This window comes from Cetorhinus maximus, chromosome 15 (genome assembly GCF_964194155.1).
Source record: "Cetorhinus maximus chromosome 15, sCetMax3.hap1.1, whole genome shotgun sequence".
Classification (NCBI taxonomy): Eukaryota; Metazoa; Chordata; class Chondrichthyes; order Lamniformes; family Cetorhinidae; genus Cetorhinus; species Cetorhinus maximus.
Genome location: NC_135893.1, coordinates 6740813 through 6755982, shown reverse-complemented (window position 1 = coordinate 6755982; position 15170 = coordinate 6740813). Strand labels below are relative to the sequence as shown.

Here is a 15170-nt window from a genome sequence, read left to right as displayed (position 1 = left end):
TGGCCACCAAATGACTTTTGCAGTTGTTGGTTTTCTTCTGGTCCTTGCCAAGCAGTTTCTGCTAATGTTGTGGGCGGTGGGGGTGTCACTACTGTACTGACAGCTTTTGGCTTTGGACAGACGGTCCCTTTCGTAAACTGTTGAAAACCTGGGATCTTCTTCTCCCCCCCCCCACCCCCCCAAGGCTCAAGAGGCTGAGCTCCCTGCCCATTGGCATGTGACTTTTTGACCTGAACACTGCTCGTGGCTGGTTTAGGAAGCACCTGCCCGAAAGGATGATGCTTTGTGTTTTCTAAAAGCGACGAGCGGCTAGGGGGTCAAGACTTGTGGACATAACAGATTCTCAGCTCGAAGGGGAACCAGGGATAGCTGTCATCCTAATTGTGTGGTCTGAGGAGATTTATAAAAAAATTAAAACATTTGTTATGGAAGCACTAATCATTTCATTCCTGCACTAAGATTTAATAAACAAAATGCTAGTAAAAGAAACCCCAATCGCTATCTGGGAGAGCCAATCCAATAGAATATCAATATTTTGGAGAAAGAAATCATTAACATCATATATATTTCATGCAGGCAGAGCTTTTGTTGCTGGGTGGACATTGAAGCTGGTGCAAAATTAATGGTCTGTCTTCTTGACCTCCTGCTCATGAGCTGGCAATTTTTTATTTAACCTCTGAACGTGTTTTGGGATAATGGTAGAGGCACATGCCAGAATAATGTGATGACGTTACTATACTGAGTGATCTGTTACTCACCTGACTTATCACCCATGAACCAGCGTTTTCATTGCCTGCGGAAGCTTTTGCACTAAATAACAGTGCGACCTGTGCTGTTGCAGGTATAATGAGCAAAAGCGTCCTTTGTATTGCATATTAGCAATGCCTCTGTGACAAGGTCATTCCAATGTGATCTGTTTCTGGTGCCCCAAGTTCAGCTTAGCCATATCCCTGGAGGTTTCATTCTGTGACCTCCCAACTCCAGTTGCCCAGGCCACTCAATCAACCTTTTTTCCCAACCTCCAATATTTTGAAGTCTAATAAGTGAAAGCATTCAATGAAAAAAACATTATGACCCTATGATTTTTCTCCCTGCTTGTTTGCAGCAGTGTCTGGAACATTAACCTTTAAGGACGTCCTAGCGTGTGGTAATGTCACTGGACTAGTAATCTAGAGGCCCAGGCTAATGCTCCGGAGACATGAGTTCATATCCCACCACAGCAGCTGGGGGAATTTAAATTCAGTTAATAAAATCATGAATAAAATGTTATTCTCATTGATAATGGTCAGGAAACCACCAGATTACTATAAAACCTCATCTGGCCCACTAATGTCCTTTAGGAAAGGAAATCTGCCATCATTACCTGGTCTGGCCTACATGCGACTCTAGGTCAGCAGCAACTTGGTTGATCCTTACCTGCCCTCCAAGGTGGCTGAGCAAGCCACCGAATTGTATCAGATCGCTAGAGAAAGCACTGTGTGGGTGTACCTACACCACATGGACTGCAGCAGCTCAAGAAGGCAGCTCACCGCCACCTTCTCCAGGGCAATTAGGGATGGGCAATAAATGCTGGCCCAGCCAGCGACACTTCCCATCCAGAGAACCAATAAAAAAATTTTTTTTAAATCCTGCAGATTCCAGAACAATCCTGGAGAGTTGGCAACCCTTACATTTTTCTAGTGATGTGAGAAGCAAGTCTCAAATCTTTTCAATGTTGCATCAATTTTTTATGACCTATAAGCCTTCAGAGTAAATGTGAATATTCCTCCAACGTACTGCTTATGTGGATGTTATCCAGCAGGGTAAATTAATTGTGTTGGTGGGAAAGATATTTTAAAAGCCACTGTTTTTGTCCACTACATTTCTCATGAAAGCGAGTATTGTTGCTCCACAGGTACCAACTCTTTCTGCTTGATAAAATGCACTTTCAATTGACATCTGTCTTCAGTCCGATCTTTTTTTTTCAGTTGAGGCAGCATCTTCAGGGATGAAGAGCTGCCATCAAAATCTAAGTGGGGGGTAAAGGCTACCCGAGTGAACCCAGTGAATATAGTCGCTGCCCATTATAGTGACAAGCCTGAAAGAGCAGAAGGGTGCAGATTCAAATCAAAAACAAAAATACCTGGAAAAACTCAGCAGGTCTGGCAGCATCTGTGGAGAGGAGCACAGTTAATGTTTCGAGTCCGCATGACTCTAGAGTTTGCTGAGTTTTTCCAGGCATTTTTGTTTTTGTTTTGGATTTCCAGCATCCGCAGTTTTTTGCTTTTATCTGCAGATTCAAATCCCCAACTTTACAGCCGATACTCAATAGGGACAGCACTCGAGCTGCTGCAGTTGAGCTCACCTTCCTTGAGCGAAAGAAGTGACTAAACCAGCCCCTCCATCACTATCTATTGACCCCTGTTGACAAGTGAATGCACATAGATGTCAAGTGATGACAAGCAAGGCTCTGTTTCCATGCCACATATTGTTGAAAAATAAGCTGACACTAAGTATCTTGGTTTTCACATTAAGAGCGAGTTCTTGTTGGGGAGGCGGGGGGGGAAGACAACACTAGAACATTTCCAGTACACATGTAACTCAGCCTTACAAAATTCGAAACACTCAGGAGAAAGGGTGGAATAAGGCAAACAGAAACTTAAAACCGGGGAAAGATGGAGATGACAGGGGAAACTACTCACTTTCTATTTTAAAAATGACACATGTGCCAAACTCTAAAAAAGTTAAAGGTCCCTCTTTCATTTCAGCCTTGAATCCATGTCATTCCCAAACCAGCTTAAAACCAGTTACATTTCTTTGTAAGTTCTCTGACCCATGTCCTGTGGTTTACTGTGCAGCATAAAAATGGTCTATCAGCCTTATTGGGCTGCAGAGGGCACTTATAACTTTGAACCAGAGATTGATTGTACTAACCCAAAAAAATGGTACCTGAGGTTTGCAGCCCAGAAAGATCTATATAAGGAAAAAGGGAACTTGCATTTACATAGTGTTACAATCTCCAGCTAAGGTTACTACTGGCAATCCTGATGCCAGGATGGAACCCAGCTCGATAGATCCTAACTTTTATTTTTTGTTTAGATATGTGGTGAGAAGCTACTGAACAGAGTCACAGGAGTCAGCTGATGAACTTTTACAAAAGAATAAAACGTTTATTTAACAAGAAAAGATAGGCTATATTACAATACTCCTTCACCGACAGTTATGCTTTTACAGATATCTACAGATTTGTATGGATAACACAAGTTACAAAAACTATCTTACACTTTAATGTTCACAGTAAATACACAGTTCATGTAAACCAATTGGCTACCTGTGGTCAGGCACACCACACTCTGAAACCAAGTGACAGATGTCACCCCAAACAGATACTATGGATCTCTCCTCAACTCCTCCTCGAGACGCTTGTCACACCGTGAACCAACCAGTCTCACTAAACTCTGTCTTTCACACAAGGGTTTCCAATCTCCACTCTCCAAGAACTCGCTTTGGAATCATCTCCCAACCGATGCTTTCTCTCAAACGCCTTCCGCAAGGGTCCACCTCCAGGGTTTTGAACTCTCCTTCCAATGTCCTCTCCCCCGGGTCACCACGTGCAGTCAAGCACGCACTCTGTCTCACCAACTCAGCTGTCAACAGTACACCTGCTTCACACGCCTATAGCAGAGTTACAGACCTGTCTCTTTGGACCTTCTGGCCTCTTGCTTTAAATCTGCTTCCTGCAGCTTTTCTTCCTTGAAGCTTGAAACCTTCCCCTGCTCCTCACACTTAACTTCACTTAACAGGACCCTTTCCAAGTTCCTGTCCTCCCTTCTTGGGACTTTTTCCTGTTCCACTCCCCTGGCTTTTGAGACTTTCATCTTTAGTTTGAAACCTGCTATCTGTCCTTTTCATGTCCTGCTTGTCCTGGCACCTTCTTCCAACTCCCCTTAAACTGCTGTTTTTTGTGTGTGTGTGTGGGGTGGGTCTCCCTCTCTGGACCCCTGTCACTAGGCAACAGCACAGCTTTCTTCTACTCTTGTGTTTGCTTTACGTTCTCTTCAAGAGTCATAAAAATCTCATTAGAAATGCAGGTATACAAACAGCTTTAGATCTGCTGCCTTCACTCAAAATGAAACTAGATCCCAGGTTTCACCTTTTAAAGTGAAACTAAAACTCACCTTGACCTTTTCTTAACACACAAACACAGAAATACAAATCAGACTTAAACTTTAAAGCTAAAACTCTTTCCTAACACCCACAAAAACAAATATAACTTACTTAAACTATCTCTCTCTACTTTCTAACAATAGCAGGTTTCACATCTTCAGAATGTCTGATGGAATTTTGCAGCCAGTTATTTTTGCAGTGTGGTCACTCTGTTGCTCTTGTAACACAGCAGTCACTTTGCACACAACAAACAGCAATTGAAGGAATAACTCAATAATCTCTTTGGGTTGGTTGAGGGAGAAATGTTGGCGAGGACAGTAGGAATTGAAATAGTGCGTTGGGTTCCTTTACATCTACTTGAGAATGGCAGACAGGGCTTTGGTTTAACATCTCATCCAAAAGACAATTCGTCTACCGGTGTAGCAGTAAGTCAGCACCGCATTTTAAGTGTCACATCTAGATTAATTTTCTCATTGGATCCACAACCTTGTGATTCAGAGCTGGAAGTGTTACAAATTGAGATGGGCTCAGATTCAATTTACGTATTGACTCTTGCAATCAGTTGTTAAAACACGAAAAGCGAAATGTAACATAGGAATGTCCCCGCTGCAAGCTAAACCTCGGAATGCACTCTACTCCTTCATGTCAAAGCGTAATCTGGCTGAAAACTACTTTTTGTAGTTTGAAAAGCGAAAGTTGCTAAAGTGAAAACACAGCTCAAATAAACTAATAGTGGAACAGCGCGGCATTCATTCTTTTCTTGCAATGAATTATTGATATGATGTTCTCAGAAATGTGGCCTCACTTGGTGATTCATTTCATCGAATGTTATCAGATCATAAGGGGATCCTCTGCTCAGTGCTAAGTGATGATTTGCAGCTTTCTTGTTAGCTTAGAAAGATAGTGATGCAAAGATTCTTTAAATTAGGTGGTTAAAGCTAATCTGCGCGCCAGCTTACCTCGAATAGCAGTGCACAAACTGAGCTGTACGTGTTCTGCTTCAGTTTTTTTTAAACAAAATCATTCATGTTTTCCCACTAAGACAGTCGGATATACACTTATCGATGGATTGGTCTATAGTTTTACATTTCAGGTCAGAAACAAGTGATTATTTGGGTCTGGTTAACCAAACTTGAGGTTCTGAGAAGTTAGTGACCCTTTAATTGTCATTGTCAATATTTTGAAGTACAAATGACTTCTACAACAATTTGCATTTATATAGCAGCTATAATGTAGGAAATCGCCGCCATACTACACAGGGGGAAGAAGACAAATAAAAGTGATATAGAAACGGACATTGAGCCATGTTGGGAAGGCGAGGAGAGGTGCCTGAAAGCTCGATTAAAAAGACGGATTTTGGGAAGGCTTTTAAGATGGGCGGAGGGCTCATGGGGACAGTTCCAGACAGTAGGGCCCAGGAAGCATAAAGATCTGCTGCCAGTGATGGTTGGGGTTGGCAGACTGCGAACGGAGGTGGGATACGTAGTAAGGCCTGAAGCTGTGGGAGGGGACATAAGACTGGAGGAGTTGCAGGGATAGGTTGGGGTGAGACTGTGAAGGATTTGACACGGCAGATTCATTTTGATGTGTGCAAAGTTCTTGACTGCAGGAGAGATGCAGAGTATAGGAAAAGGGTAATCTCATCCTCGCGGCAAAAATAGATCCTGTCGGCAAAACTGGTGCCGAAGTGCTAGAAATGTCCACGCCCCCCTTCTCAAATGGAGATCAGATGTCAAATCTAACCGTAGTGATCACTGAACGTATTACAGATAGAGTGTCTCCAAGACCGGCAGCCTCGGAACTGAGTCCGTGCCGGATTTCGGATCTTGCCGGTTTTCGGAGAAAAGTCCCAAGGCATGTCACGGTACCTGTGGCGTAATTAAATAAAGATTGACAGCAATCCAGTATAAATATAAGGCAGCCACACTGAAGCTGGATGGTGCTTTGGTAAGGCGACAACTTAAAAGCCGTGTTCACTTGGGGGTCACTGGAGCACTTGAGAACCACTCCAGATGGACCTGTGCAAAGACGTGCAGCCCCACCAAACCTTCCCAAGCTGGGTCGGGTGGGGTCAGGGGTCGCATGTCCAGTTTTTGGACACCGTCAGTTTTTGGATAGCCAGATTTGAGGTCCTGTACCTTTTATAAACATTAGTTCACCTCCTGAAACTTCAGAATCAATTTGAATAATGCAGTTCTCTTTCTCAACAAGCAATTATTTTTGATCTTCATACATTTTAAGTGGGAGTGGGTCCATCCTAAGGTTCCTGGTAAACTGCAGAAAGTGAATTTTTCTTTGAAGGTTTCCTTCATTCATCCAGTTGCATAAAGAAAAGGTACAAGCAGCTATCAAAACGTTCTGCATTGAAGTAGCTAAGATTTGACATTTATCTCACTTCTGCTTTAAAAATCCATAAAAAGGGCTTTATTGTCAATGTTCTACAGCATTTTTAACTCACTGAGAGCTGTTTTTAGACAAAAGCTGCCCTGCTTTGAGAGACATTGTAACAATCCAAAGTAGGTTATTAGTGAGTTTGTACTCATGTAGCTCTGTTGCAGCATACGTGAGAGTATTTCCCTTTAGCATATGGTTTCTTTAAAGAAAGGATTAAGCCACAGTTGACCTCCCCAATGCTAATCAAATAAACTGTTTTGGCAGACAGTGTTTCCTTTAAGTTGAAAATGTTTGAAGACTGTGCTCACAGAAGGGTTAATTCAACAGTTAAGCAAATTCAACCATTGACCTTGACAGGGAGCACGGCACATTAGAAGCTTTGTAACTGTGTAATCTCTCTGTGTCTCAAAAAGATTCATGCGAGACACCCAGGTGTTTAATTTGATAGTTTGATGGATATGCAAGTGCTCTGGGATTGTTCACTGCTTCTGCCCTGCAGGATAACATAGGCACTTTCAATTGAAACCCGTTATAACTGGAGCAAGTAAAGGTTAACTTGGTGAAAATGCTTAAATAGCCGAGATTGGACTCTGGAGCTGAACTTGTCACTGTAGTTTGCGTTTTGCTAGGGTGGTTACTTTCTGTGATTTCCCTGTCACTAAAGTTTTTCTTTGTAGCCCTCTGTTTGGGATAGTCAGGTTTGCATGCACAGTTTCAGTGAGATTTTCAAATCTGCCAGTATTTTTAGTTGCTAGAAGTTGATTCCAATCAAAAATGAGGTCAGCGCAGTCAGCATTAAGCAAGTTTTTATCGCAAAATGTCCCCCCTCATTAAATGAGCAAAATTGTAGACAGGCGAATTTGCTGGTGGATGGAATTACATTTTCCCATAACACAAGAATTCCGAAAAGGAAAATGTTTCATTGATTTAAAATGTTCTAAATACTGTGGTACATTTAAAATAAAATGGCTTCATTTTCAACCTAAAGCATACATCTTAAAACAAGTGAAGAAAGGATCTTGAAAATGGATGAGTAAGCCTTAGGTGATCTTTCACAAGGGTTGAAAAATCCTGCTTTTCATGTCAGCTTAATTGGGCTTAGCTCTGTATTCGCATCAATCCACTAGCTATATGTACTTCAGCAATTTAAGGGCATCACCTCAGGACTTGGTGCATCCAAGCAGTTAAAAATAAACAAAACTGGTCTAATTGACAGAAAATTGTGTTTTTTATGTATTACGCTAAATCATCTAGTTTAAAAAGTGCATATTTTCTTGATTCATCGACACTAGTTAGCTGTAATTGTGAATATTTTGCTTTGCTTGTTCAGTCTATTTACATATATTCTATTTTGTATCAAAATCTCTATCAAAGGATTTTGTGGAAACATCCTGTGGACAAGTCTTCTGGGATTAAGTTTGACTGCAAATCTGATCTTCGTCTCAGCCTACCTCTACCAAGGTCTGCACTGATCAGAAAACAGTAATTCAGGACACCTTCTGAAGACGTTGTTGAAGATTTGACGGTCTAGCCAACTGCTCCTTGTCACACAGCTTCACGCTGCAGATGAACACTGCCTTTGCATCGTCAATAACTCATCCCTCTGCCCTCATCAAAGATTTGATGGGTGCAGGCAAGTTAGAGGAGTAAAATGGGGTTGCAGCTTGTCTGGTTCTCCCAACAGGTATGGTGATCGGAATCTGCCCCCTCTCCTGCCCCCTCACCCTACCTGCAAATTTATATATATTTGCATTTCGAAACAGTTTGATCCAGGCTCCACTACATTGTATGAATTTCTATAAAATGTGTCGACTGGTGCTCATGTACACAAGAAACGAAGAACGTTAGTGTGACTTACTACTGCATTGAGTGAATGCAAAGAAAATGCAACTTAACTGGCTATTGGTGACTCATTGTTAAGTTTATCTCATTTTTTATATATATATTTTTAAAGGCTGCTCGAGCCTGTGTTTTGTTTATAGAACTTTTTCCAGCCAATGTATTTTTCTTTTTATCGCTTGTGCCTAGCAAAACGAGGTAGATTTAGCATCAAGCCATTGTTCCATATTTACTAGTTGAGGAAAAAGACAATGCGTGATGGCATTGATGATACAGTTTGTAGCAGTCTAATATATGTTCACCTCTACACTGCCTTTGTGACTAGGCTCTCCCAGCTACTTGCTGACTTGAAGGTGATAAGCCTAAAAGCTCGCAGACTGCTGGGTACAGGTCCACGACCAAAAAACACATTTTCTAAAAAATGTTGACAGGAGGTTTGTAGAGAAAAAAAATTCTTTGACAACCATCCCTCTTCATCTCCGGGAAAACAAAACAGATTGAGCTCAGCACATCGCTGAATTTTACGTACAATCTGTTTGTTGGACCTACTCCTTGAGTGACACCGACTTAAAAGACTAGTAACATTTTGTTTATCCTGCCTTTCTACGAATGAGAAATCTGTTAGAAATAGGACACACAAATTGCAAAAGCAACATAAATCTGGCTTTCCCTAGTGTAATGGGTCCTTTCCCTTCAATTCGAATTATCCATCGATCCACTTTTTCGTTTGGGTTATTATTGTATATACTCATGCAAAGGTGGAATTTTTGAGACTAATTTTTTTTAGGCCAAAAGCCACGGGGTCGATTTTAATACAGGTAATGTTTCTGAGAGGTTGATATACGTGCTTGATTTGGGCTCGAGTGAAATCCAAAAGTGACTGTTGCAATGGAACAAAGTAAAAACCAACAACGTTAAAGAATTCATATTAATTATCTAATATTTATTTATTTTGTAATATTACAAATTATATACATTGCACCTCCTTTGGTTTTGAAACTTTTGGGCCTTAGCCCTTGAAAAACTGTGGGGAACTTTTGTAAGAGGTATGTGAAAAATTAGGTTTCTTTAAGTCAAAAATCATGGGGTCAACTTTTACATGAGTATATGCGATAACTCTCGCTAAAGTGAGAAGATGGAAGATGCAAATAGTCTTCAGGAATTCTATTTGGAGAGGTAAAAAAGCCCTGCACTGTAAAGGGTTAAAGCAGCATTGTATTATTCCCGTCCGCACATTCTTACATGGTTCAGACTGACCTGCTACAGCTCAACTTACTGCCAAGTGATACTGACCAGGGTGAATGGACATTTGCAGCAGAACAAATGGGCAGAGTCAATTCTCTGAGGACTCCCCCTTTCCCTTTTTCCTTTCAACCAGTTGGCTCAACAAAGTGGAACGTTTGAAATGAAGGCAAAGATAAAACTATTTTTGAAGGGGGAGGGGTGGAGTGGGGGAAGGGAGTAGCTATCATCAAAAACACTGTTTTTGGCTTCCAGATCACAGAGGATGTCTTTGTTGTCTGCTGTAGGTAAGGATAATGCCTCAGGGTGGGTATACCTCAATGTAGGCTGGTTCACTGTGGTAGAGCTATGTTAACTAAGAGCACACAGACCCTCAACTTAAAATCACAATTGATACCAATGAATGTGGCTCTATTTTCTAGCAGTTACAAAGGATCAGGATGCAGTAACCATACTGGGGAAGTGGGACTAATTAGTATGGTACAGTGCTGCTCTCAAAAGGAGTCTGAATCTGAAAGGCAACCTTTCAATCCTCATTCGCACCCCTCTATAGTTATGAGATAACACTCCACCCCTTTTGATTAGAAAGTTTGACATCATGTAGGGTCCCAATTTATAGAAGGTCAACTGTTGGATAAATTAACAACTCCCTATTCTACTCCCAGTTGAATGTGCTTTTAGGGAGATAACTGACTAGCACGAGGAGGTGGTAAATCATGTACAGTTGTTCGTTTTTGGATTTAGGAATGTTCAGCTTTACAAGCACGAGGAAGAGGACTACGAAGGGAAACTTTGTAATAAGGAATATTAGGAAGGGATGCACTTACTTGACGTTGGCTGCATATTACCGGTGGCATGAGTATGACCTGGTTTATATTCTTTACCAGCAACACACAACTCACTGGCACTATTCTAGAACCCAGGTCTTGATTTCTGATTTGCTGGCCACTGCATGTAGTTGCATTTAATTTCCCAATCATACAAAAACATCCAGTTAATAAAACAGCACCACACCCAACAGAATGACAACACTAGTTTTGAGAAGCACCAAAGCATGTCAATGAAAGTCGAGCGATTATTATTTAGAACACCCGTACTAAAGAAAGGCATCTTTTGACCATCAAATCTGAATGACTACATTTTGCACTTCAGGCATCGCTACATCATTAAGTGTGGTATACATGGTTTAGTTCATGGTTAAGTGTTATTTTGAGGGATGGGGACAAGTGATGGAAAATATTCCTTAAAAACACTTAGATTTTCTTGATGCATGAAACACAGTGATGGGTTTGGTGAATGAGGGCAGAAACCAAATAGAGTTCCCATAATCCAAAAACTTAAACTGGTACTTTGTACATAACTGGTACATAAATAGACCAAGACTGTGCAGATTATATTTGTACTTTCATTAGTAATTGGTACAGAAATGAATCAGAATCTGTTATTTATGAACTTAAGAATGCATAAAAAAGTCATATTTCTAAAAACTGCAGTGTTCCCGATACTAGAAGTGACACCAAGGAACAGAACAGTCTGTTCTCCTCCAGCATGTGTCTCCTGGGTTTTTCCCAATGTTTGAAATTCAGATCATTTTAAGCTATTTGCCCATGTGAATTTTTCTGGTGTTTATGCAATTCTGGTACGCTCGTGCCTAGCGCACACTATCCTTTCAGTTTTCTGCTGCCAACCTCAAATTGTTGGCTCTGTATCCATGGTTTCTTGTATGTGGTGCTTCACTAATGTGAGCTTTATCCTTTCATTCTGTTGCTTCCTGACATCATCCCACTCTAGTTGCATGTGTCCTACATACCCGTGTTGTTATTGCTACTAGTCTTTTCTTGCAACCTTTAATTTCTTATCATTATCTTCCACACTGAGTGTGGATTGCCCCTGTTGTTTGTTGCCGGTAGTAATGACTAATTAAGGAGCAAGATTGATCATCAGAAACCCTGCAGCTCAGAGCCTTGTGCAGCAGTGTAAGGAAAATTACTGAATGAGAGTGATCAGCAAATCAATAATCAATCCTGAGGAGTTCTGGATCAACAGAAATCTACATGAGACCAGCAGCAAGAAACAGGGGAAGAGTCATCGGTGAATTCTGCTATTGAACAAATGCAACTTGCAAGTAACTGCTTGTACGTAAGATCAGTCATGCATAGATTGCTGTTTTAGTATTGTCACTGGAACCTAACTGCACAAGGTAAATGGGATGAATTTCATAGCGCCAGCAACCTAACACATTCTGGTACCATTTCCAAAATATTGGCAAAATACAAAAACAACTCAAGGAATAGGAGCAAAACTACAGGTAATAAACTATGGGTCAAGAGCAACCATATCTGGAGCACTGTTAGAAACAAATCATTGAATTTTATAGCCCCTTCCATCCTTGCACCAGTTCTTTGAAAATAATTGGATAATTATTCGAAAAGGCTGTTATAGATTCTAGTTTCATCACTGTTTCTGGCAGAGCATTCCATAGCCTGATAACCCTCTGTGTGTTAAGAGAAATTGTATTTTTTCTCCAAACCTTCCCTTTGGTGGTAATTTAAAATTTATGTCCTGCAGATATTCTCTCTCCAACTGTGCAATAGTTTTTCTCAATTTACCTGCAACCCTCAATTTTGCACACCACTATTAGTCTCTTAACTTCTTCGCTCCATTGAAAAGAGCTCCAATTTCTTCAGTCTCTCATCATACTTGGAGCCTCTCATGCTTGTGGTCATCTTATTAAATCTCTGCTGTATCTTATCCATGGCCTTGACATCCTTGCTAAAAGTTGTGCACCTGGCAAGATTAATTCACATTGGATTTGTAGTCAACTGTAAAGTTAATCTGCATGAGGTCATCAACATGAAGATAAAAGTCAAGAACAAGATGACTAATGAAAGGCTGCACAGTGGCGAAGAATGGAAAGATCATTGCCATCCATGAGACGGAATGATGAGATCATTCCATCCAACTATAAGAAGCCACAGGATGAAGGTATCAATCGAGGGACCACAGGAGTCAGTGTAGAACAAAGTGGTGAGAAGCCATGGGACAAGGACCTTCAAAATCAGCAGTGGCTTGGAACAGACTTTGATGAGAACACTCATTGTGGGAGAAATGGCACAGATGAACAAGGTGAAGTCATCAGCGACTCATCATCACTGACTGCTTTACAGGATCAGAAGGGGATCAGTACGGGATGATTAAAGAGAAATAGCAAGTTGAATACAAACCAAGACAGGGACAGCTAGAAACTCCAACAAATAGATTGGCAAAAGAGGGCCGCAATTCCAGTGCTTAGATCCTGAGGATGCAGTTATACTATAGAGACCAATCCGAGATTGATAGGTGCTACCGTGGATTCAGTCATCTCGTGTACCTTTCTCTGAGTACAATCCTCCTGCTGAACCATGAGCTTGCCGCCAGGCTCCGAGCATTCAGAGAACATCCCTCCCAGATGTTACATTTTAAACTCATAAGGTGGGGAGGTTCGCACACTAAATATTTAAATCAAGTCACAAGTAAGTTTTAGGAAGTGCTCATGATATTCAACAGCCCCCCCCTTGTCACTTTTTAGATCAACACTGCTCTGATGTTGCACTGTCAAATACAACTAGTAAGAGATTACATTCGCACTCCAACCACAGGACTTGGAGTAAGTCACTCTGTGGCTCACTTTAGCCTCGTGTCCCCATTCACACAGGCACCTCCAGAATCTGATCTGAGTGTTTGGGATTCCTTTGGTTATGATGTCACTACATAACATTGTTTTCTTGAAAGATTTTTTTTTTTGGTGTTTAGTATTTTCTTGGTGCTGCAGAACTTTGAGAATTGAACTGCAGAAGACTCTGCTTACACTGTGATGAGCGGTTCAGATCTGAAACTGCTAGATGCTGAGGGTTGGATCTGGCGATCTTGACTCTGTTCCGAAACTGCAAGACTAAAACGAATGTGTGAACGTGCCGTGAGATTGCCTCCTTCGAGGAGCCCTGTACCCATGCTTCTCCCTAATCCCAGGACCCAGATCTCAAGTTACCCTGCAAAGCAGAAACTGCTTCACAGTGACATACTCTGAGATAGCAGATAGCTTGTGAATAAGCAATTAGCTGGGGATCAGGCAGCAGCAGTCCAGGGCAATCAATAGTGGGCAATGCCAGGGCGAGAGAGATCCAATAAATTAAAGCTCAAAGAACGGTTAGCTTAGAATGAATTGAGCTCTTGCCTTAGGCAAAATGCATCGTAGGAAAGCTGCAGACATTGCGGTATATGCCTTGCATTTGATTGTTGGCTGATGTCAATCCCACTTTTGCTTTGGTTGAGCGGTGATAGAATCTGATGCTTCCCTTCCCCCAGGCCACTTTAAGGGGAGGTTTTTAACGCATTCTAACATCACATAATAGTTAACAAAGTCATTAATCATTTTATATCTATTGTGAAATCTTCATTCAGATGCTGTTGCTTTAATACTACAGCTTTCATTTCTTTCCCTTCTGGACCTAATTACGCAAGGATTATTTTTCTCATTTCAGTGCCTTTTTGCAAAGCAAAGCTGCTTGTAAAATACTCTTGATATTTCTCGGTGTTTGTGGACTTTTTTTGTGTGGTTCAAACTACCCCTCTAAGCTGCTGGACGAAAATACTGAACAATGTGACAAAACACTCCTGGGAGCTAATCACTCAGACAGTGTAGGCTGGTTTAATGAATTTAATCGAATGAATGAATGCATAGGTAGGAGGGGGGAGGAGCTCTGGCTCTTTGCTTTTCCACACAGGATGAAGCTGAAAGCAAATTTTGAACTGGCTAAACAACTTCTTTATGCAACAATTCAAAAACACAACAGTACTTTACCAGCGGGTCTATGATGTTATCTGTTTTGTTTACAGCATATGTACAGTGAAACATCTTTTTAATGGTAATCTTTCACAGGATCTCCTCAGTCCGAGCTCCAACAGCTGAACAATGTACATAATTTTTGCATATATGGTGATATGTTGGGTTATTTTATGTTTAGCCTTTCTCACCATCTCACTGTATTACTGCTGTTTGTGTGGGGGGGTGGGGGCGGGGGCGGGCGGGGGGTGGGGGGTTCTATTGGGGGGTTCTATTTGTAAGTAAGATAGTTGAAATTTCAGAATGATTCAGCTTTTTTTTTGAGCTCCATCTGTCTTTAATGCTTGGCCTCGTGCAGATACAAAATGTGACCGTACAAGAGGAAGAAGATGGAATCGCTAACAGAGGTGCAGGTTAATGCTGTTATACGCCATTTTGTTTTTTTTAAAAAAGGAAATAAAAATTGGTTGGTGAAAAGTTTTTATTTCTGAAGGTTTTACTTGGTTTCTGATTACAATTCATTTTTATAATTGGTGGGGGGAAAAGAACTCCTACCTGCACACCCCCTTCCTCCCCCCACCCCCAATTTTTTTGACCATCCGGCTAAAAAAACATCAACATTTGAGCGAATCATGTACAATTTTGAACTGCCCAGTTCTCCCCCTCCCCCTCCCCTTCCCTTCCCTTCCTTTCCTCTGCTCTGCCTCAGCAATGTGCCCCAACCTTG

At 41.3% G+C, this 15170-nt stretch overlaps 1 protein-coding gene across 3 annotated transcripts in view; it reads left to right on the top strand.

The window, feature by feature from the left end:
- The window catches only part of tmem201 (transmembrane protein 201), a 186910-nt gene extending 171989 nt beyond the window's left edge, over positions 1–14921 (top strand). For all 3 annotated transcript variants that reach the window (XM_078557808.1, XM_078557809.1, XM_078557807.1), the window contains one exon: positions 7915–14921. In XM_078557808.1, coding sequence (XP_078413934.1) covers positions 7915–8012 — 98 coding nt within the window. In that variant the 3' untranslated portion in view covers positions 8013–14921. The remainder of the gene's footprint in view (positions 1–7914) is intronic.
- Positions 14922–15170: the final 249 nt, after the last annotated feature.